Source organism: Sciurus carolinensis, chromosome 14, assembly GCF_902686445.1.
Source record: "Sciurus carolinensis chromosome 14, mSciCar1.2, whole genome shotgun sequence".
Taxonomy (NCBI): Eukaryota; Metazoa; Chordata; class Mammalia; order Rodentia; family Sciuridae; genus Sciurus; species Sciurus carolinensis.
This window is the reverse complement of record NC_062226.1, coordinates 86259234-86285154: the sequence shown is the minus strand read 5'-3', so window position 1 is coordinate 86285154 and position 25921 is coordinate 86259234. Positions and strand designations below refer to the sequence as shown.

The 25921-nt window shown below is 35.4% G+C and overlaps 1 protein-coding gene across 4 annotated transcripts in view; it reads right to left on the bottom strand.

The window, feature by feature from the left end:
* Positions 1–13230, bottom strand: part of Naa35 (N-alpha-acetyltransferase 35, NatC auxiliary subunit) — a 103926-nt gene extending 90696 nt beyond the window's left edge. The window contains exons 1-3 of one of the 4 annotated variants that reach the window (XM_047525656.1): positions 13087–13230; positions 12096–12224; positions 2297–2330 (exon numbers count right to left, since the gene is read on the bottom strand). In XM_047525656.1, coding sequence (XP_047381612.1) covers positions 2297–2330; positions 12096–12219 — 158 coding nt within the window. In that variant the 5' untranslated portion in view covers positions 12220–12224; positions 13087–13230. The other 3 variants (XM_047525659.1, XM_047525658.1, XM_047525660.1) reach the window with 3 other exon arrangements.
* Positions 13231–25921: the final 12691 nt, after the last annotated feature.

Genomic DNA, 25921 nt, shown 5'->3' with positions numbered 1-25921 from the left:
CCAAACCTAGATTCCTATAATAATTTTTATTAACATACTTTTAACAACTATGGTATCCTATGTATTTAAAATCTTTTTAATTTGCTAGTACTTCTACTTCAATTAATCATCATATCACAAAAATTCTTCCATGTACTTGCCACTCAAATTATTTTATATGCACTGTGGGTGAGAAGAAATTTAAAATATGTTTTTATTCTTCATATGAAAAGGTTGTGTATTAGAAATTATTTGGAATAAAAAAGATCAACCGATCTACAAGGGATTTCACTTTGTCTTCCTTAATCTCCTCTAGCATTCAAAGAGTCATATTTGGAATAATCATCACATGTAACTTTCACTTTTTCTTCATGTCTTAAAAGTACAATAATCTGGCACACCAAAGTCTACAATGCCCAAAGTTTTTGCAACTTCTAATTAAAAACACTGTACAAATTCAGATAGTCTGGTATTTCTTGTTAACTCACCATAAAGCCAAATAGTTGTGACAGTTGTAAACAATCATTAAGACTATCCTTGAGGGCTGGGGTTGTGGCTCAGTGGTAGAGCGCTTCCCTAGCATGGCACTGGGTTCGATTCTCAGCACCATACATAAATTAATGAATAAAATAAAGGTAATCAACAACTGAAAAAAATATTTAAAAAAAAGACTATCCTTGAGACATTTACACCTCAAAAAATGGGAGAGGGGAAAAAAAGCCTAAAACAGCTTTGACTAGTCATCAAGCTACTGACTACTTTCTTAAGTCACTGGACAACCAGAAAATAAAAACATCTACATTATCATACATCTACCCTATCATTTCTCAAATAAAAAGCAGTTAAAACATTGAAAAAAGGAGACAGAGTATAAATATGTAACAATGAATCCCATCAGTATGCACAATCCTAATGCACCAATTAAAAAATATGGGAAAGAAAAAAAGAGACATTGTCTTCCAAACCCTCTAATCTAATCAAGACATGATTAAAGACAGCTCTCATCCACAAATTTGATGACTCTTAACCAAAACCCAAATAGTACTTTTCAAAGAGCCTCTCAAGCCAGAAGAGAAAATATGCAAAAATATAAGAGAATTTTGTCAATAAAAAATACAGATTAACCAAATATCAAATGATACTATAAACTACAACAGTTAGTGGTTGCGGGGAGGGCTATAACTCAGTGATAGAGAGTTAATTAGGCCCCGGGTTTAATTCCTTATACCACAAAAAATAAAAAACAAAGCTATAATAATTAAAAACTTTCTGGAATACATAGATAAATGAAAACAAAAATAAAAAATCCACACCCACGTTTCTGTGGAAGCTATGCATAATAAAAGTAAAATTTCAAATCACTGGGAAAAAAGATTACTCAATGAATACTACTAGAGAAAAATGGCAAACCATGCAAAAAAAGTTAAATTTCTTATTGACACAATTTGAAAAATAAGACTGAGGTAGATTTAAGTTTTAAACCTAAAACAAGCTAACAAACAAAAAGGTTCTCTTCAATAATTCACAAAGTTATTAACTTCAAAAGTTAATAATTGCAACTAAGGAAATACCATACATTCTTAAAGTGGAACATCAACATCAACCTCAGCTGGAAATTTGTTAGAAATTCAAAAGCTGTGGCTCCACACCAGACCTATTAAATACACAATGCTGGGGAGTAGACCCAGCAATGGATGCTTTTAGAAGCCCTCCACATGACTCTGATGCACACTAAAGTTTGAGAAGAACTTTGTGTTTGTGAGGGTCTCCCCTCACTAAAAAAAACATATGTCCAATCCTGTCCACTTACTATTTCAAAATTCTATATTCCTAAACTTGAAACTGAGTCTGGCCATAGTAATATGGAAACTGAGGCTACCAACAGAAGTATAAATATAATTAAGCATTTCCTTTTGTTTTTTCTAGGAATTCTCAATTTACTTCTATATAGGCATTCGGTCACTTGAGATCTGGTCATCAACCAACCTATCTTTCACACATGACATACAAATGGTATCTTTTCAAGAAATTCCACATTCAGTACATCTACTCTCAAGAAAAGGATCATATGTTAACTCATAATTTCACTAGGTAACAGCAATTTCACATCCCAACTGGGGTTGGCTACCTGGAAACAGCTCACCAAAGTTAATGTGTGTGTGTGTGTGTGTGTACACATATACGTGTGAGTGTGTATATACAGAGATAGATAATTCATTTTTACATCTTTGACAAGTAATCCTACCCAATTCTACTACACTTAAGAAAAAAACAAACCGAAATATTGTACAATAGTATTAACAGGACACATACTTACAGTTTATCATGAAGCAGTTCTCCCAACTTTAATTCTAAAAGAAACAGAGAAAATCCTTTGAATATATTTATATTTAACTTTCAATTCTAAGGAAAAAATTTAAAAAACATAAGCACCTAAAAAGATATAAAAAAGCAATATCCAGAACTTTACCCAATCCTTCTAGCTAATCATAAATTAAAATCACTTTTAACAGCTGCAGGTACCAAAACTGATAAATGACATTAAAACATAACAGAAAACACAAACTTGAGAGTCTCAAAAAGTGATCTGGAAACCCAAGAATTAATGATATTAAAATAACTTTTGTTGTATTCTGCACTATGTTGACATTTGTACTAATGATGCAAAAAGCAACAATGGGAAGGGGGTAAACAAGTAGCATGGTATACAGAACTGTCATAGCTCCAGTACAAATCAAAACAGGGCCCCAAACTCATAGCACAATCCTTATTTCATTCACCCCCCCAAAATTTCAATTTCACTTAAGAATGTCTTTGATGACTACTATTCACTAGAAAAATATAGTCAAACTATAATGACACCACCTCACACCTATTAGGATTCCAATGATTAAAAAATAAAAACTATGTTGGGGATGTAGATCAGTGGTAAAAGAGTTACCTTGTCATGTGAGGCCCTGGGTTCAATTTCCAGCACATAAATTTTGGTTCATTATTTAAAAAAAAAAAAAAAAAAAAAAAAAAAAGATTGGGGATGCAGTTCAGTGGTTAAGTGCCCTTGGTTTCAATCCCCAACACTATCAAAAAAGAAAGAAAGAAAAAACAAAAGTAACAGGTATTACAAAGATGTGGAGGCACTGTTGGGATTTTAAAACAGTACAGCCACTGTAGAAAACAATATGAACAATGTGACTGTTCCTCAAAAAATTAAAAACAGTATTACCATAGAATCCAATAATTACACTTCTGAGCAGATCCCAAAAGAACCGAAAAAAGGGTCCTGAAGGGATATCTGCACACCCATGTTCATAGTAGCATTATTCATAACAGCTGAAACAAGGAAGCAACCTAAGTTGTCCATCAATGAATAAAAAGATAATCAAAATGTCCCAAATGTATACAATGGCATATTGTTCGATCTTAAAAAGGAAGGAGATTCTGACATATGCTACAACATAAAAGAATCTTAAGGACATTAAACTAGTGGGTGAGAAGTCACAAAAAGACATATACTGTGTGATTCTACCCATATGAAGTATTTAGTTAAAAATCATGGAGATAGACTATAGAATGGTAATTGCCAGGGGATGGGGAAGAAGGGGAGAAACAGGGAGTTAACTGTTTAACAGATAACAAAGTTTCAGTTTACAAGATGAAAAGATTTATCGAGATAGATGGTAGTGATGGTAGCACAACATTATGAAAACACTAAACACCACTGATTTGAATGATTAAAAATAAGATGAAATTTTTATGTTACATGCATCTTAATACAATAAAAATTAAGAAAAAAAAATTCCTTGATAAAGCTAAAAAAATTATTAACCTCAGGACCAGGGCCAGGACCAGGGTATGGCTACAAAGGTATCCACAGTGCAAAACATGAGGAGACATTTTCGATTCCTGCCTTCTTAAATTTTGCAGGGTCCTAATACCTCACCCCCGATTAATCTTTTAAATCTCAACCTCTGAGTAATGCCCATTTAACACTCTACTTGATGAAACAGGAAAGCATAAATACTTCAGCTGTATACCAAAGTAAGATAGTCGTCTTGAGGAAAAGAGCAATCAACAAACAAACTATGGTTATTCAGACTTGAGAATATGGCATTTAAAAAAAAAAATGACTGTCAATTCAAGAAAAAGAAGTGATAATTTTGTTATCAATAATAATATTTGAGCTTTCAAGCAAAAATTCAAGTTTTGAAAAGCATGCCTGCCACTCTTGACAGTTTCCCAATAATCAGAAGACCTTTCTGTATCAGTGGTATTAACAGATGTGCTTCTTAATATCGTATAATGAAATATGTTAACATGTAGAATATCTGCATAACTCACTGAACCAATTTTCCAATGGCAGTGCATGCTACAAAGTCAGGCATGGATTAAAGATCCATTCAAAATCTAAGAGACCAATGGATTTTAATGTAACAGAATAAAAGGCCCACTGATAGGGTTTCACATTTCACATTGCAACTAATCTTTAAGAAACTACCACCTGTCAAGTTTTGGGTGTATTATCAAACCACCATCATCTGAAAAGATTCCTATACTTTTCAACTACATATTTGGTGAGGCCAGATTTATTTCATATGCTTCACGCAAATTACAAAAGCAGATATGAAAATTCGATGGCCTTCTATTATGCCAGACATTAAAGATATTTGCAAAAATGTAAAACAACTCCACTTTTCTAAATTACTTTTTTTTGGAATACACATAGATTTTTCATTAAAAAGTATGTAATTGTTAACATTTAACATGTTTATTATAATAGTTTTAAATGAATTATTTTTTTAAATGTCTCAGTTTAAATTCTAATATAGTAAATACAAAAAATAATTTAAAGGAGTATAATAGAAACTTGAATCCAAAAAAATTTAAGAACTACTGTAAAGATCTATCACATACTTAGGGTAATTATGAGTACCATATTGCTTCACCAAACTTAAAAACACTCCACAAGCTATAAGCAAATTCATCACTCTGGAACTTGGTTTTCTCATCTATAAAATGAAAGGCTGGACTATATGGTTTATAAGATTCCTTAGACACCCTGGATAATCCTGAACACTTCGGAGAGAGTCAAACAGAGTCTTAAGGGCTAACAAATAAAACTGAAGGACAGGGTACAACACTAGAAAGAGAGGTATTAAGTGAACATGCGAAAACTTCAGACCACTACTATCACTTAACTGTTAAGTCATGAGCAGTCATGTCAGATCTTCAACCTCAAGGCAGATTAGACAAGTTTTCTCTAGAGAACAGAGTTTTCCAAGAAGAAAGAGCTACAAAATTGATATCCAAGGTTCTCCAACATGAAAGCCAAGTCAGATCACTCCATACTGGTGTTCACAAAGGGTCCCACTCAGAAATTCAGAGCTTCCAACAGGCTTTTTAGTCCCCCATCTGAAGTGGAGTAAACATACATGGGGAAACAAAAATTCAAAAGAACTATTATTATCCTTAAAGAGATAAAATAGTGCAACACTGAAACAAAAATAGGATATATTTTTTTAAAAAGCAGAAGAAAAGAGAAACATTCAGAGAAAAACGTGTAAAATTAAAAACATCACAACAGGGTAGAGTGGGTGCTTAGCATAACCAAGGTTCCTGAGTTTAATCTCCAGCACCAAAATAAGAAGGAAAAAAAAAAAAAAAAAAAAAACCCACATCAAAAAATAAATACTCAATAACTCAATAGAAGATTTGGAAGATAAAAGTTGAGGGAAAAGACAAAGTAAGGAGAGTGTTAAAAAAAAAAATAGAATAATTCAAGGACACTTAGTAGAACTGAAGTATCAAAATGAAAGGGCCCCAGAGTTAACAAGGCAACTACTATGAAAGTTCTGGACCCAGGGGATAAACAAGATCCTAAATGGTTACATATGAAAGCTCAGAAATCAAATTTCTTAATAGCAACATTGAAGCAATAATCAACATACAGTGCCTTCAAGTTCTCCAAGGTACTCAAATGTACCATCCATTAAATTGGAGAAAAGAATAAAGACATTTTCAGACATTCAGAGCACACCCCAAAACTGTACATCCCACCCATTTTATTCAGGAAGACAATAATGACATCCCACAAGGGAGAAAAGATACCCCAGGATAACGATGAGCACAAGCTCAGAATGAAGTTGCACACAGATCCAAAAGGTAAGAAGTCCAACAGCAATTAAGATGGTCAAGAAGAAATTTCTTTAAAGAGATGAAATAAACAAGGTAACTGGTAAGATAACTGAGATTCTGTGTAAAATTTTTTGTGGAAAACAAAAGAATTATATACAAAGGGTAAAATACAATAGTTTCAACTCTCAATTCAGCTATGAATAATGTTTACATAACCATAAGGTAGCTATCTGTAAGAGGAGAAAGTTCATAGACAATGACTAAATGGAAGATCAGAATAATCAAGAACTAGTAACAAAAACATGCTATCTAGAATCATAAATACCGAAATAATCTGTTAAAAGGGGGAAAATATGTCTTTCCGGTACTCTTTTTCTATTGACCAAAAGCTCCTAAAATAATATAAGACATGTGACTAAGGGGAAAACCTTTTTTTTTTTTTTTTTTTTCTCTTTGCAGTACTGGGGGTTGAACCAAGGGATGCTCTTACCAATGAACTATACCCCAGTTCTTTTTACTATTAAGACAGGATCTTGCTAAATTGCCCAGGCTGGCCTCAAACTTGCAATCCTCCAATTTCAGCCTCCCAGAGTTGCTAGGATTACAGGTGTGTGCCACTGCTCCCAGCTTTAAGGGGAAAATCTGGTAAGAGGTACTCAACAATGGAGAAGAGACCTCAAAGTGCATCAAATGTCCCATTCCTCTGCCACTGCTCCCTCTATAATAATTCTAGTTGTTAGAGATGTTAAATTATCCAATGTCCGTGTTACTTTCCTGAAGCATCCAGGGTTAAAGAAGTTGAATGATACCTGAACATTCTTTAAAACAGTCTAAATAGAATGAACTAGGCAGCATTACTGATATTTTGCAGTAAGAAAAAAATTAGGGGCTGTTCTGTATGCTGGATAGGTAGCAGCATCCCTGGAGTATATGCAATGGACACCAGTGTCATATACCCCCACAAACACACTGGGACAACCGAAATTGTCAAGACATTGGCAAATGTCCCTTGAAGTACAAAATCACCCCCCAGTTGAGAGCCACTGCTCTGAAGTGACTCACAAATAATACCGGTGCTGCCCACCCTACTCAAGCTCCAACTCTGAAAACATTTTCCATGTTATGACACAAGGAAAATATAATTTAAAAAGTTTGAGAGGTTCCCTATTATAATTAATCATTTAAAAAATTAATTTACATGTTGCCCAGATCTTTTTACCAGAACAATTTCTGTCAGTCCTTTTCCTCTTCAATAAAGTGCTAACAAAGAGCAAATTCCTATGATAATTATCATTCATTAAACTGGATACATGGATTGGGAAGGAAAAGAGGAAGCTGTCTATAAGTCTTATCAAGAATCTATACTTTTAAGGGTTAGTTAGTTAAAGTGCTACACTGTTAGGTATAGTTCAGAGGGAAAGCACTTACCTACTGTATGTAAGGCCCTCAGTTTGATCCCAAGCATCCCACCCATGTCCCACCCCACAAAATCTACATTTTTGTTACGAACATTTTTAAATGCTATGTAATCGGTTCAATGATAAGCTTTAAAAAAAGATTACAGAAGCATATTCCAGACCACCTGGATGATAACATTATAATCAAGTTATTGCCACAATTTCAGAGCCCACGCTTGTGTTTATAATTATGCTGGTTCTAGGCAATCACCCAAAATGACAGCTTTTAATGTAACACAGTGGTTCTCAAACTTTTTTAGTCTCAGATCCAAATATTCTTTGGTTTGAAGAAACATAACCTGAGAATATTCATTCTTAAATACATTCTAAGCACCTATAACCATCCTAGGTTAAAGTAGGAAACAATAAGAAGCTTAAGCATCCCACACTTTAAGAGAGAAGAGAAAGCAACAAAAGGAGTACTAGGAAAGAGCTGAAGAAACTGGTTGGATAATAGGGAATCTTCAACAATGGTAACTTCAATAAAAACTAAGAAAGATGAAGTAAGGCATCAAAAAGAGAAGAAAATGGCATGTGAAGATGAGATGTGTGCTCCATATCCTCTCACACAAAAGTACAAAGAGAATATAAGTAAAGAAGGAGACTTTATGTTACTTCGGTACTCTTGATACCTGATAGTATCAAAATCCTAAGAGAAGGTATTGACCATCTATAGTGTGAAAGGAGTGTGGCAGGCAGAAGGAGCGAGGCATGTTAGCTGATCATTTATGTTTATAGGATCATTTACGTTTAAGTAAAATACCTAACTTGTGGATTTGTAATTTAGAAAGTCCCCAAATATAGAAAACTGAATGGAATATGAAAATCTGAGACGCTTTACAGGTAGCAAAATGGCATGGTTTAAATTACATGGCATTTCCTAAAGGAAGAAAAATTACAAATATTACTTAAAATAATCACATATTATGATCTATCAGATAAAAAAATGATGGCACCACATCTCAAATAATTTGGAAAAAAAAAATTAAGAACCTCAAGATCTGTTATAGGGAAGATGGAAGGAATGTGTAACACCCACCTAACAACAAATGAAAGAAATGATGAAAATTAAAAGTTTGTGTTTAATCCAAAGGAATTTCAAGAGCCAATAAAAGAATGAGTAAAAATATACACGATAAACAAGTTGGTCAACACTAAAGATTATTTTGTAGTACCAAGAACAAAAGAAATCACCAAAATCTAGCCAAAGGCCATCACATTGTTATCAAGAGAGACCACTATGTCAGTTAAAGGAAAGGATGTAACCACATTGTTTTGAATGTAGTTTTTATAAAGTCACTAGAACACAAGCATAAAATATAATAAATCTATTTTACTTCAAAAATAAAAACAATTTATTAATATCACAGTTTCAAGAGCTACAGTCCCAAATCTGTTTATAAAGGAAGCTAAATTCTGTATCAATATTTTAGTACCAAGAAGTCATCTCACACCTGTACCACTTGAAGTACAAAAGCTAATATATTAGGGTTAACAGGATGGTATGACGTGACAACAAAATGGCATGCCACCCCCTTTCAATCCACAGTGAAGTAGAGCTTAAACCTTATCTCATACACAAGGTTCATTATACAAAAAACAGTGCTAATTTATGTTACAGAAAGCCACACCAAAGTATCTCTCCCCACCAGTATTCTAAACTGCTTTCTTAGGTTCAATTCGCCTTACAACTCCCAAACACACATATATACATACACATACACACACACACACACACACACACACACACATAATGAGACGAAAATTATATTTAGATGGAACCAAATGCTGCTGATCTGTAGTATTCAAACTGTCATACAAAACTGTGAGTGAACATCATGTCCTAGAGTATTCATATAAGGGTAATAAGGGGTAGAACTATCTACTGTCAAATTTACATGACAATCTGGAAGGGAAAGACCTCTAACATACAGGACAATATAGTATAAAATGCAAGTTTTTCCATGAATTTCTAAGATAAAACAAGAAATTATGAAGATATCTCTTACTTAAGAATGAGTCACTTTTAATACCACCCATAAGATTTGGGAAAGGAAGGCTGAGGAGTGTTTGTGCTCATTCTGTGTTGTTTCTTCTGGGAAATATTTAAGAAACATATCTTTAATGGTCCTTCAGTCACTCCAAAATTCACCAATCAAGTCACGTGAATTTTCTTTGTTCTCACATATAGCCTTTCTAATTTTTTCTATCACGATCCTGATCCAAGAATTTAATACCTCAACCTGGGCTAAGTGCAAAAGTTTATCTAATGTTACAGGCTATCTCCATTCCAATCCATCATAAACTAAGCTGCTTTCATACCCTTTAAACACTAAACAAATATCGTGAGTAACAGCAGCTACCATTACTGAATGGACCAAGTACGTTACATTCACTATCTCATTTAATTAATCCCCCAAACTCTATAAATACAGAGGAGAAAATTAAGACTCAGATTAAACTATCCATGGTAACTAAGCTAATAAGTGGCAGAGCTGGGACTTCTGCCCATATTTGACTCAAAAGCTTACTATTTTATTTACTGAGAAGCTACTCTGTCCAAGTCACTGTACTAAACACTATAGGGAATACACTTTCAATCTTATGCTCAAAACCCTAAAAATTTCACACTGCTCATACAACATGTTCAAACTAAGAAAACAAAACAGAAACACTAAAGACACTCCATTGGAAACTGGTCTGTAGTCAAGAATTATTCATTTCCCAAACATAAAAATCTCACTAAACTCTGGTTCATATGGTTCATCTTAATACAGAATAATTCCCTCACTTTCACTTACAGAAATTCAACCATTCCTATAAGGTCCAACTCAAACCATATATCCTTACCCATTTAGGTTCACAATTGATAGCCCCTAATCTAGAGCACTTAAAATTGGTACAAGATGATAGGTAACACGCACATAATCATCTTAAGACTTCTAAGCAAAAAAAATATCTTCACTGTGACTTACACTTATCTCTCCCCGAGATAGACACATATGAGTAACTCAGTTAATGTTCCTTCCACTATCTCACTGAGGCATACTTTAACTATACATGTATTTCAAACAGTAAAAGGATAGGCACATCTGCTTATACTCAGCTGCCTCCCTTTCCACCTACAGCTGCTAAAGTCTTTACTCCACTCCTTCAAAGTACTCTTCAAACACATCCCCCACCTCATTATCACCAAGATCTAAGTTTCTTGGACAAAGAAAAGTTATCCAGTATGAATTCCATCATTATTTTCCCTAGTCATGTAAATTATACCTGTACATTCACCATGTTAACCTCAGTTATGTGTGTCTCTATGCTTTTCCCAAGTTCTCTACCATGATCTTGATCCCATTCTCTCTTAAGCTTTGAGTTCTCACTCTTATCCATTCCTTTCTCTTCCATATCTCCCTAATGTCCTTTCCCCTCAAAAAACAAACATGTTCATCTCCCCAATTATTCCCAAATATTGAACTTATTATGTACCAGATACTGTTTTGTGTGCCAGGGTAGCAGATATGATCTCTGCCATCATAGAAGTTATATTCTAGTGAATGAGGCTGACAATAAATGAAAAATAATTGAAAATGATGGCTTCTGGCAAAAACAAGCACTGTGAAGAACATAAAACAGGGTGATTCACTGGGCATTGGTGGCATAAGACTGTAATCCCAGCAACTTCAGAGGCTGAAGCAGAAGGATCCCAAGTCCAAGGCTAGCCTCAGCAACTTGGTGAGGCCCTAAGCAACTTAGCAAGAACCTTTTTTTATAAAAAATTTTCAAAAGGAAAGGGATGTGGCTCAGGGGTTAAGTACTCCTGGGTTCAATCACCTGTACCAAAACAAAACTGGGTGATCAATTCAGGTCAAATAGAAGAAAAGACAATGAGGGGGTGAATTTGCATAGAATGACTGTTTTGGGGTCCTCCTAGGGAAGTAACTTTTAAGGATAAAGACTTAGTCAGCTTATGAAGACCTGGCACAAAGCAATCTAAGATTAAAATAATAATGTGCAAAGGCCCTGGGAAATCACTCTGATATGATTAATAAGGATCTCATGACTAGAACTGGTCTGGCAGTGGTACAAAAATGAAGTCTGAGTAGTAGGCAGGGACCAGATTTTATAAAGTCATGGAAAAAGAGTCTGAATTTTATTCTACCTGCAATAGGAAGCCATTAGAGGATCTTAAGCAGGGAATAATGGGCTGTGACCATTTTCCTACATCAAATATACAAAAATACTTTTGGTCAACATAATTAGTGTTTTCACAGGTAGAAACTATTGCTATGTACTCTCTAATTTGTTACTTCAAGTTAGAGGAATTTAATAGGAAAAAAAAACTACTTCAATATCTGTATTTAATGCTACATCTAATGCACACTGGCTTTAATAAGTGTGGTTAGCAAACAATAAACCAAGATTACCTGTTGATTTTTTTTTCCACTTATCAAGGTAAGTTTAGAAAGCAATCATGATTTTACTTTGCCCTTTCCCAGCTTTAGAATTTCTAACACGAAAATTCAAACTCACCTCGACAAGCTTCTTCAAAATCTTGGGTTATGTCCACCCAGCTTGTATTGCTTTTTTCCATTTTTTCAGGGATAGTGAGTTCCCATCCTGAATCATCATCATCTACAGAAGCTTTCATAACCATTATGCCTGTAAAATTAACACTGGTATAAGAGAGAGGAGGTAGCTTTCAGGGCAGAGTATGTACAAAACTGTTTAAGTACTGGATGAAACACTAAACTCTAAAGCAGAACTCTTCTGAGGATAGTACTGTTGAAAAAAAAAAAAAAAAACTACCTAATGCAAAGAAATTTCACGTTTATTATCACTGCTGCTTCTCATTTACAAATAGTGCACCACATGCCAGGGCTCATAGGTTGCCTTGCCACTCTTGAAGAAAAATCACACACCATCCCACCACTGGTCCAAAAAGAATCAACTCCAGAGATTTCAACTTTCAATACTGGCCACAAATGACCAAGGCACAATTCAAGGTACCCTTTCGCAGGTCAGGACTCCAAGCTACAACTACTCTAGTCAAGGTAGCTCTTCACCTGGGCAGAACTCACTGGGCCAACCTCTCCTGGGCCCAGGACTAGGGTACAGCCTTGACGGGGGACAAAGCTTGCGGACGCGCACCGCAGAGTCCCACCAGCCAGGCTCACAGCGGGGGCGCACCTGAGGCAGGGACCTGCTCCATGGCCGCCCCACCAGGTCAGGCCGGCCAAGACCCGGCCCCACAGCGCGCGGAAGCAAAGACAGGGTTGTCGCCGCGCAGAAGGGTGGGCACACCAGGCGCCGGGTCGTCGCCGGGTTAATACCCGGCAAGGCCCAGGCCTCGGCGGACTGTGGGCACCGGGGAGCCCTGGGCTCCTACCTGAAGCGCGGCTGGAGGGCCGGGGCCCCAGGGTGACCTGGCGTCCCCAGGGTCCGCCACACGGGCGGGGGGCTGCGGCTCTCGGACACGCGAGCAATGGGGGGGTCTCAGTGGCTCCGCAAGGGCGGTCCCTACCTACTTCTCCCGTGGCCACCCGCGCCGCCACGCACCGTCCGGACCGCGGAAATAACGACGCCGCCGTCGCCGCCGCCCCCTCCCCTCACAGCCCTGCCCGACCGGCCGCGTGCGCGCATGCGTACGCCCGGTGCGCGCGACCCCGCCCCCTCTCCCTTACTCCGGGGGACTTGGCTCTCCCCGGCCACACCCCCTCCTCTCCACCGCCACCGTTCGGTCGATAGCGGAAGTCTTCTCTTCTCGCGGAATTAGAGCTAATCGCGAGACCGGAAGTCACATTCCTTTCCCAGCAAGTCCCTAGTAGTGGGCGCGTTCTTGAAAGGGGCGGGAGCCTGGGGCCTCAGAGCCCGCCCTGTAGTGCGCGGCTCCCGGGGCAATTAGTGACCAGAATACTGAAGGGAACCTGGGAGGTTCCCGCAGACCTGCGAGGTGTAGGGTTCTGGATGAACATCTGGTCTCCAACAGCTCCATAGTGCTGGTACTACTTGACACTAGGATTTTATTTTCTAGACAGCGCTTGAGAGTTTCCTGAAGGAAAATGGAAACAAAATATCACCAATCAAGACAACCATTTTCTTCTTAAAATGTATGGTTGTGGCTTAGTGGTGGAGTGCTTGCCTGGCAGGCGTGAGGCACTGGGCTCGTTCCCCAGCACCACGTTAAAAAACGAAATAAACAAAGATATTGTGTCCACCTACCACTAAAAATATTTTTTTATTATGAATAAAATGGCCTGTTTTTAAGTAGAGTTATATAAATAGACTGGTACGGGTTAGAGGCAAATCTTGACCACTATATAACCACTACAATGGCTAACATTTTAAAAGACAGTACCAAATATTGACAAGGATCAGAGTATCAAGACTTCTTATTCATGACTGATGGTACTGCAAAATAGGACCACCACTTTGGAAAACTGCATTTTCTTATAATCGTTTACTCTTGATCCAGTAATTCCATTCCTAGGTCTTTACCTAGTATGAAAACATGTAACCACACAAATGCTTATACATTAATGTTCATAGCAGCTTTAATTATAACTGGAAACAACCCAGTGGTTCACCAACTGGTGATTGGATAAACAACTTGTGGTGCATACAATATAATGAATCCATACAATAAAATGAATACTGATTATTAATGAAAAGGAATCGCTAACAGGAATGAATCTCCAAAGTATATTGAGCAAAAGAAACCAGTTACCTAAAAGTATCATTCCATTTACAAGAAACTCTAGAGAAAGACAAATCTTATCTAAATCGACAGAGGTCAAGAAAGAATTAACTTGGATAGAGTTTTATTTGAGGTAGTGGAAATTGTGTGTTAAGTAAGGTTACAGTTATATGGGTGAATGCATTTATAAAAATGCACTGAAAAATATACTTAGAATGTGTGCATTTTATTGCCTGTAAGTTAAACCTCAATAAGGTTGATTTATAAAAATTTAAAAAGTGCATATTGTCTCTTTCAGAATAAGAGAGTTCCTTAGGGCAGGCCCTTTGCCTGTTTTGATCAAAACTGTATCCCTGGCATTTAAGGCAGTGGTTGTTACCTTAAGTACCACGAAATACATTGAGGATGAGAATGTAGAAAAAATTATAGTAAAACAGAAACAGAGTATTTCTCCAAAACTGATGATTTTTGCAGAAGCCATAAGATATTTAGAAAAGGATAAATTGACATCTGAGTTGTTCAGTATTATGTGTTGATTGTGACTGGTAAAGAAACAAACAAACTCATTTTGGAGGGAAGAATGTTTCAGAACTTAAATATATATGTATTTGAAATACATACATTTCAAATGCAATACATAAATATATTTCAAGTTTATACTATCAGAACTGGGCACTTAAGTAAAACAAAATTTTCTTTATTCAAACTATAAGTCTGACGTGGTGGTGCACACCTGTAATCCCAGCTACTCAGGAGGTTGAGGCAGGAGGATCACAAACTAATTTTGGAGGAAAGAAAGACTGCTTCAGAACTTAAATGAACTTCAAAACCAGCCTCAGCAAAAGCGAGACACTAAGCAACTCAGTGAGACCCTGTCTCTAGATAAAATCCAAAATAGGGCTGGAGTTGTGGCTTATTATTGGTCAAGTGCCCTTGAGTTCAATTCCTGATAACCGCCCCTGAAAAAAACTATAATATATTTGAAATCCAAATTCAATTCACAAGTTCTAATCAAGATAGGAACTTGGGGATACTGAGAAAGAAAGCTACATCGAGCACAAAGAAAAAGCACCCATGAACCATAGAGTACAGGAAGCACCTAGTAAAGCAAAGTAAGCGACTCCTCAACAACCCAGCCCTCTTCCCTGACCTGCATACTTACCCACACAAAGTAACAGGATATGAGGACAATGTGCAAGCATGAGGAAAACTAGCAAGATATTGTGTAACTGCCCTGATTTCATGTATAGTTCAGCCCCTAGCTACTCTCTCTGTATATGTTTATACTCCAGACCAAGGAGCTACTTCTCCCTCTTGAGATGGCTCGTATTCCCCTTGAATATTGTTATAAGCCAGCTATGTCATTAACACAAACCAGACATGTTTGTGTCTTTCCACAATGTTGGAATTTATAGAATAACAATAAATTCATAAGCTACACAATTTTCTTAGTAGCAGCTCATTCAATATTGGTGGGTCACCTCATTGTCATAAGTCAGACAATCAAGGGTTCTTTTATTCTAATTTAATTTCTAATATCTATAACATTCAAGTCATACATCACACTTGACACAAACATATGTATTTGTTTTATGTATAATATTTATGTGTAAATATTTTATACATATATATATACGTATATATGTATAGTATAGAAAATCTAAGAAAGACGCCACAGGGGTTGGAGGCTGAACTGAGAGCAAAGAGAGAGCAGATGTGATGGCAAGAACTCACTGTAGGTGGACAGATAAGATTATGAGCTATGCCAGGGCTTGGTGGCAAGTGCCTGTAATTCCAGCAACTTGGGAGGCTAAGACAGGAGAATCACAAGTTTGAGGCCAGCATCAGCAATTTAGTGATGCCCTAAACAACTTCATGAGAATGTCCAAAAAAACCAAAAAGGGCTGGGGATATAACTCTATGGTAAAGTGTCCCAGTATCAAAAAAGAAAAAAGAGAGAGGGAGAGATTACAAACCAGTCAAAGACTTGTTCAGGGTATGGAGCTGTGTAGGAACTTATTCTAGGCAGCAAGGTTTAAACAGTAGATTGAGATGTCAGCTTGGAGTAGGCCAGGTGTGGTCATCACAGGCAGGAGAAACTGCACTCTGCTGAACCTAAGGGACAGAGACTCAGAGGTTCATTGCTCTTGTGATTTTCCTGGGCAAGTATCTAGATGAACAGCCAGGTTACAGGGTCAGGGTGCCTCTTTATCCATTCTCAAGGTGCTTCTCCTTTTATGAGCCTTGAGTGAGTTTGCTTCTTTCAGTGGTCTGGTGCATATGATACGCTCATGGACCTAGTTTTTCTGATATAGGTTTGATATAGTCATGCATTCTTGTGTTTCTGATTAATTTCATAAGTCCGCATGTGTTAATTTTTTAGCATGATAAATTTATCAGTTTGTGCCATACGATTGTGCCAGGCAGATGGTGGTTGTTTACTTGTATAAACAAGGTGTAGAATCATTTTGAAGTAGCTTATGCCAAACTACTGCTTTGCAAAATGGAGTAACTCTGTTTTAGGCATGACTTGAAAACTGTTGTTCTGTACATCATGGAGTAACTCTTAACAGGAAACAGACTGCTCTCCACAAATATGTATTCCTTGTTTAACCCCCAAAGACTTCTAAATCTCTAGATAGCCCACATTCTCCCTTGAATATGCCTCTGCTTTACTAAATAAATCTGTCTGTGTCTCTAACTGATACATTCTTAAATTTATTTTTGCAATGTTGATCAAGAACCCCACTTGTCCTGAGTTGAGGTTCCCTTCTCCTGGACTCCCCATACCTCCTCCCAGTGCCCGAATTACCTCTCTCCTTTAAAAATTGTCTGTCATGGGAAACAAAGCTTTAACATCCTATATGTTTCCTAGTGTTGAAAAAACAATGAGCATTTTAGGTATAGACTAGTGATTAATGAATGCAAAGGAACTGATTGACAAATAGTTGGTTGACCTAAACAACACACAGTAGATGGACATATTTTTAGATGACATTTTTTGAGAGATGGAAACAAATTCCTACAAAACTAAGTCTTTTACTAGTGAATAAAATCCTAAGTGTTCTGTGTTTAAACAGTGCATTTGCAGAAAATATAGCTGGATATCACCAGATTGGACTGATACCAGAAAATAGTGTGACATCACTTTGATAAGAGCAAAACTGCAAGTCAAAGTGAATTTAACATTTGACTACATTCAGTTTACTGTGATATAAAAGAAATAAAGGCTGTCTGAAAAACTACAAGCAGCTCAAAGAAATATTTTCAGAAAAGAAAACAGAAAAAGTAAAAATAATCCACTGTATCATGGGATAGTGAGAAACATGAGGTTACCATTTTAAATTATTAAAAAGTCTTACACTAAATATATCTTAAGAATACATACTAATCCAATAAAATTATTATAAAGTTAAAATAAATTTCTGTATTGGGGTAATTAATCATTTTTTTTGTGGTGCTGGGGATTTGAACCCAGTGCCTTGTGCTTGTGAGGCAAGCACTCTACCAACTGAGCTATATCCCCAACCCAGTAATTAATAATTATCCTGTGATGCTTATGATATATCAACATTATAAATGTATTATTACACTCTTGTCACACATTATTTTAAATTAGATATTCCTATCAATTACTACTGATTGCCACTGTTAACTAGCCTTACTGTTTTTGTTTAAATAAGAGCATTTTTGTAACAGAAAATTTAAAATTCAGAATAAATAATTTCAAATAAACATTTATTTTTCATAACATTTTGTTAAAATGATAATATGTATATGTCTAATTATTTATGTTTTTCTAGTATGTCTGTGCTCTGATTGATTCACCAAAAAGGTAGTTACCCTGCTTCACTAAGGGAATGTATTATAATTTATTCAAATTCTGTTAATAGATAAATAGGTCATTTTCTGGATTTTGCCACTTAAAAAACAAAGAGGTAATGGAAGCAAAATCAAGTTATATTTGAGAATAGCAATGTAATGGAATAGCAGAGCATTGTAGTGGGATGCTCATGCCATATACATTTGGGAATATTTAAAGTGGTTGAGACAAAGGGAAATTTTTAAAGGGAAAAGGAGGAGAATTATATAAGGTACTTTGAATCAATAATCTTTTGCCATGCCAATTAATAACAAGAGTAGCATCAGTCAGAGGTTGAACAAATAATTGTTCTACTGAGCAAAAGTCTTGTAGAAGTACTTCTTATTCAAAGTTATGATCCTAGTAGATTCTTTTGTGATAACTACCAGTAGGGAATCATGTGTAAGAAGTCTACCTTTATAATCTCCTGGCTTTATTTATTTTTTTCTAAAGGTTGACACAAGAGACTCCATTTTGATTTTTGACAACTTTTGCAGACTTTTCATAGTTTTACCAATGTTTCCATTAAATTCTTACAACAAGGAATTTGGAATCTCAGTAAGCATGCATATGTAATTTTGCTCTTGACAAGTTTCCCTCTGTAGAGTGTGCTCCTTTTTTTCTTTGCTCTTGAGCAATGCATGAGAGTGTTTACTTTCCTATAGCCTTAACAATACAATATGTGGTCAAACTCCTCAAGTTTTGCCAAACTGCTAAGTGATGAAAATAGTATCTCTATACTTCCTTAAACTGAGTTGTTTTCAGAGACCGAAACCTGTCTCTGAAATTGGGTGATAAAGTTTTGTCCAAAGCAGCTGCCAAACATAGTAAACTATGTAAACAAATTGTAACCAAAGGGTTTGGGTGCAACCTATCCTGTATATTCCCCCTGCTTGTAGTCACAGTGAAGTCCTCCACTGTATCCTGGTCTACCACCACTGAGGAGCACACGAGTAAGAAAATGTCCAAAACTCTCCATTGAGTCCTTCAAGTTCTTCCTTTAGGATGGGTAAACAGTATGCTTGAGATATTTGAAGCCCTGGGGTTGAACAGTGTTCTACCACTAAGTTACATCCCCTATCTTTTGTTTTATTTATTTATTTATTTATTTACTTATTTATATTTAATTTTTTGAGATAGTGTCTTACTAAGTTGCCAAGGGTGGTCTGAAACTTCTGATTATTCTGCCTCAGTCTCCCCAGGAACTGGGATTGTTGGCAAGACCCACCATGTTCACCTCTTTTCTACTTTTAAGAAACTCTATATATTAATTTGGGGATTTAAGTTATAAATTTTAAGCCAGTGTGCCCTATTTTGTTGTTTGAACTTTCAATGTGAAAATATTTTTTTAGTCAATTTTAGCAATAGTGATATCATAGAACCAGGGAAATTTTGTGATCCTATGAGAAAATGATGCAGAAGAGATGGGCTCCAAATTGACTCCTGAGGAATCCCAACATCATGCAGAGGCAGAGGGCCTCTGAAAAAATTCTGAGAATAAATGTCAAAGCAGAAGAAAGACCAGGAAAGTGTGGTTCACTGAATCAGAGAGATATCAATTCCCATTTCTTCCCTTCTGTTGGCATCAGATCTGCCATTTACTGTCGCCAGTATTCTGCTGCCCGCCCTCCCTACACCATTTTACAACCCAGATTGCTGGTCCACAAACCTCCTCACCAGCCATTGGTCCGTTGTTATTAGCCCGTGAAATTCCACTACTTAAGAATAGCTCCATTCTCTCTCTCTCTCCCTCACTCTCGCTCTTGTGCTCTTGCTCTCTCTCTTTCTCTGTCCTCCTCACTCTCTCCCCCCCTCCTCACTCTCTCTCCTCCTCACTCTTGCTCACTCTCTCATTTGCTCTTGTGCTCTCTCTCTCTCTCTCTCTCTCTCTCTCACGCACTCTCACTATGTTCTCTCTCTCTCTCTCATTTTCTCTCTCACCCTGCGGGCACACACTCTGCCTATCCACTTGATAAAATCTTTTGCTTGAGTTCCCACATCTGGAGTGGTTTCTGGGTGCTTTCACCTTCATTACAATACACAAACATAATACAACTTAAAATAATTTTTTTTCCTTTTTAAAAGCCTTTTCAGTTGGGTGCAGTGGCACACACCTATAATCCCAGCAGTTTGGGAGGCTGAGGCAGGAGGATTGTAAATTCAAAGCCAGCCTCAACAATTTAGCAAGGCTCTAAGCAGCTTAGCAAGACCCTGTCTCTCAATAAAATATGAAATGGGATGTGGCTCAAGGGTTAAGCATCCCTGGTTTCAATCCTCTGCACACACACACACACACACACACACACACACAAATGCTTTTCAAAATTACTTTTCTAAATAATTTTCAAGCAATTTCCTGAGATCTATCAATATGTGAATTTGTTACTAAAAATTACATATGTAGATTTCTTATGTTTTACAACTAAGTTGTCTAAGTATAAATATTCAAAATTTTAAACTTCCTATCAAAAAGAAAGCAAACATAAGAACATAACAATTGTAGATAAAATATGAAATTACTAAATTAGAAAATAGAAAGGATAAAGAAATACTGAAAAAAACTTGTGAAACAGATAAACTTCAGATCCTAATTGAAATAAACTGGGAAGAGTTTGAAACTATTGAGCAAAGTTGAACTCTAGTATTTGATGATATTAAGAAATCAAATTTTTTAGGTAGAATAATGGTATTACAGTAATTTTTTTTAGAAAATCCATATTTTAAGACCACTGAAATATTTATAAGTAGAAGAATTGGATACCTGGTATTTACTTCGATACCATCCAATGAAACTGGGGATGAACAGATAAGAGAGAATAAAATTTGTTAATAGTCATTGAAGATGGGAATGGATGTGAATCCATTATACTATTTTCTTTATTTTTGTGTATATTTAGTTTTTTCATAATCAGAGTTTCTAAGAGAGAAATTACCAAATTTCTGCCCCTATTGACTTTACCTCATTAAAGGAAAAGACTATCATTACTCTGCTTCATTACCTTGACCCAACCATATGAGTAATATGAAAAAAGGCAACAGATATAATGCTTCAAAACAAAACATTTTTGTGTGGAAACTGCAGTGGAAATTGCTAAACTTAAAATTATCTTTCCCGAAATGCTAATATTTCTTTTTAAGAGTTTAGTATAATTTTATTAAAATAACTGTTGGTTATACTTCTTGTTATATAACTGATGTATTTTTCAATAGGAAAAAATTACTCATGCATGTAAGTAAAAATGTCAAAATCACTCATAATCCCATTCTCAGGAGATGATTTTACTCATTTCGCTCATTCATTTTCCATGCACATATATATTTTGTTGCATTTATTTAAAAATGAATTGTCACTATATATATTATTTTGCATTTTATTTTTTACTTCAAAATGGTTTATGAATTTCTTTCAGATTAGTAAAAATTACTCTAGAACCCTTAGGCCCACAAATATTTTTCCTCCTCACTTTAGTTTTTTAAAATCTCTCTCATATCTTAGGTTATTTCTCATTTTTTAGTTTTTGATCCTACAATTTTTTTCTTTTTTTATCAGATGTCTAAGAAATTTTCTAACTCAAAAGATTTTTCTCATTTGTGTTTTTTCATAAATAGCTTTTTACATTTCTAATTCATTAATTTCTTATTTTTATTAATGCCTTCTCAGACTCTTTGGGTAGTTCTCTCCTAATTTCATGAGAGTAGTTCCTTTTATTTTCATCACTCATTTAATAATATGGACATTTGAGATGGTAAAGTTTCTCCCTACAGGTTTGGGTATAACACATTCCTATTTCCATTGATTTGTTGACTCCATCTCTCTCTTAAGTTCCTCTTTGCTCAAAGATTGTTTCAAACTATTTAAGAATGTGAGGGGTCATCAATAGATTATGTATTTCTAATTTTATTGGCTAATAATTAGTATCCTAAAGCACTGAAATTTCATGATGACATGCTAAAGTATGAGTAGTTCCATTAATTTTTCCAGATATTTACTGAACTCTTTGAATGTGAAAATGCACATCTTTCAGTTCTATGAAGTCTCCTTAAATTGTATTCGACTATATCTTTTCCTATTTTTCCACTGTCCTCAATTTCTATAAGTCTTAACTAGACTTCAGATGTCAGATTTCCTTAACTGGTCTTTTAATTTAAAAAAATCTATTTTAAATTAATTTGTTTTTGTTTTATTTACCGGGAGAGTTTTTCTACTTTATCTTCTAACCTTTGTAATGAGTTTTCATTCTTGCTATCACATTTTTAAATTTCCAAGAGCCCTGTTTTGTTCTCTGCATGTTTCTTCCTATAACAGAATATTGTTAGTTTTCCATATATGTACTATCTTCTCATCTCTCTGATAATATTAATAGTTTTCCATTCTTCCTGGATACTTTATTTCCTTTAAGTTTTTTTTTTCTTCTAATTACAATTGTCCTTTGGTATCCATAGGGGATTGGTTACACAACTCCTATAGGTAATAAAATTAGCTCAAATTATGTAAGATGGTATAGTATTTGCATATCATTTATATACATAGTCCCATATAGTTTAAACCATCTCTAGATTACTCATAACACCTAACACAATGCTATGTAAATAATCATTTTACTATATTTTTTATGAAATAATAACAAAGTCGACATGTTCTGAATTTTTTTCTGGTTATTTCTGGTTATTTTCAATCCTCAATTTGTTGAAACCACAGATACAGAACCCATGGATATGGATGTATGACTGTATTTCAGTCTCTGACTTCAGTCTGGTTATTCTTGGCTCAGAGTCCAAATTGAAGCATGGAATTCCAAAGAGTGGAGCAAGGTTCTGCATTTATGGCAGGAACTTTTCAAATGCTGGCTTCACCAGAACTGACTGGGACTTCCACTTGATTTTACGTCTTATACTGGTTCAATTTTTTAAACCTCCATTATTACATTTTTATGGAATCCCCTTTTTTAAAGGGTATCCTGTCTTTCATCTGTTGTATCCCTTTGCTCCCCATACTAGCCTCTTGTTGCCAGGGACTCCCTCTACACTTCCCAATCTTTTACAGGGACTGAGAAAAGACAATAACAAATTCTATAGAATTGGGAGGAGTTGTCAGGTCCTGATGCTTCTTACACATCCTCCCTGTTTTTACCTTACCCCAACCTCAAATTCTGAAGATAGCTGGTTCCATAGGTGATTTCTTGGCTTTCCCACTAGTGGTCCATGATCCACCTGTTTGGGTTGGCTAAGTCAATTTCCCCTCCATCTCTTCAAAGATACTGTTTGGCTTTTCTTCATCCATCCTTTGTATTCCTATGTTTTGTAAAGTTAATACCTTTGTCCAGTCTTCCATGTTTAACAGAAATCTGGCTTTGGGATCCTACATAAGTATCCTAAACATGCAAAATCCCAATGTCCTTATTTGTAAAATAAACCTTACATTGCTTACACAATTGTAAAAATCAGAGTTTTGTGAACTGTGAAATTACATAATGTGATAATCTTAATGTTTTACTATCTAGGTTATTTGGTATGGCTCGACCATATTGTCTAGAAGGCTACTTATCTTGGTACTAATAGAGAAGTTCTACTAGTTTACTTTTGTCACACTCAAATTGATGGATGCTGATCCCCTTTTTAAACATCTTTGAGGAAAAGTACCTTTATTTTATGTTACCATCTCTTCAAAATTCACTTGAGTGACTTTGATTTTATAAAACTGTGAAGGTGCTCATGCCTCAGCATCTGTACTTTATAAGTACTCAGTGAAGATGAGGGAAAATTATTTCAGCTTGCCTAAAAAGAAGCCTTTTAGATGTTTGAAATTTTATATTGTCTTTTTTGATTGTCAGGGATAATAAATAATATAAAACCCCTTTTATTTTAAAATAAATTGAACCAGAAATATAGATGCTTGCATGAGACAGTCTTACACATTTCTCTCTTTATCCTTTAGATATAACTTTTTAAAAGCTGTAAGTGGTCGCATTTATTTTTTTAGAAAGGAAATATTAAATTTTACTTTAACCTAAATAGTCCTTACATATCTGAAGGCTTTGGGGAACTCTATAAAAAATTTTAAAACAAACTTGAAAATAGTAAAGAAATCTTGGTTATTTATAGAATGGTATGTTTCCATGTTTCTGTGTCAGCTAATCTTAAAATATACTTGAATACAACAAGATTTATGTTCATTGGTATTATAAGGAGGAATATATAATGTGAAATTAAGACAAAGAATCTGACTGATTCAAACCTGGAAGGAATAGCTAAAGAAGAATCCAGATGAAATCCACTCTAACTATCTTTCTTACAAAATGACTAGCAAAATAACTTGAAAATCATCCACATATTTTGGTAAATGCGTAGAGGAGAGATCATCTGTTATAGCTACAATTAGTAACTTTTAGTACAGGGACAACTTTTTCCCCCAGGGACATTGGAGAAGTAGGATTGCTACAGATGTATCAGTATATGAAATTTGAGTTAACAGATTATAAGAGCATCACAGAAATGTCAGAGTCTCTGGCATATACTAAAAAGAATTCCAAGAAGCATTCTAATTTATAAATTCTACAATAATCTAAAACAAATTGTTCCATAGACATGGATTACAATGAAAACAGGCGATTTAAAAGCTATCTGCAAGTCATTCTTTTAGGAAGTCAGGGTATACTGAGTATTAAAGCTTGCATTTTAGAATTTTTGTACAAGCTATCACTTCTGCACGTCCTTTTTGCTCTGCTAACGGCCAATTACATTTATGTTGTAGAAAGTTTCTCTACAATATAAACCTCTAAAAATGATCCCTGGAATCTTCTCATGGTGCTGGTCTTTATCTACCCCACAAAGAAAAATTAAAAGGAGAAAAATCACCTCTTTGACCACTCACTCTTTCACTGCATTCCACATTCTACTTATTCTTCAGTTCTAATGCCTTTTGAACAAATTGTTCACTACTTCTTTAACTCAGTAATACTTAAGTGCCTTTTTTTTTTTGTACCAAGCACTCTTCTGTGCAGTAGAATTATCTACAAAATACTTGAACAATGTTTTTTTTTTTTTTTTGGGGGGGGGACTTTTCTTGTAGCCTTTTAGATTAAGGTCTGGTAACCTTCACAGTGTTTACACTGACAAAGCATAGATTATGGGGAGTTAAAAAAAAAAAAAAAGGTTTATTTAAATGTATATGGGAGCGAACAAAAAATTAGCTAGTTTGAATTTAGGGGCCTGGGGATGTAGTTTAGGTTAAATTCCTAGAATGGATTATTGAAGTTAGAAGCTAATATACCAAACTGCATAATGAAAAGAAGTGGGAGAAAAGACATCTACAGGAATAACAAATGGATTTCTTTCGGAAAGACAAATGGACTTTTGGAAGATACAAAAGGTTGTGATAATGTTCCTTTACACAGGTACAAGTGTCCTTTCATCTTCTTCATGGCCAAAAATGCCCCCAAAGAGGGAATTCATGTTAACTTCGTTTCCCAGAAGTTACCCTTTTTAGTTAGATAGGGAAGCTCTGAGAAGACTTCTTTCTGTTTTTTAGATGTCTTCTACTTTAAATAATCTTCATATCAAGTCTAGTGTTCTGAGTGGATCCCCACAACATGCTTAAAAAAAAAAAAAACCTATGATAGCAAGAAAAAGATATATAACAAAAGACAGAGTGACAAAGAGCTGTAAAAAATAAATAAGATATACAAAACACAAACGTAATTTTAATTTTAAAACCAAAGATTAAGAGGGAGAATTAAATAAACTAAAACAATACAAACTGGACAATGTAAAAAAGCAACTTTGAAAGTCAAGAAACTAAAT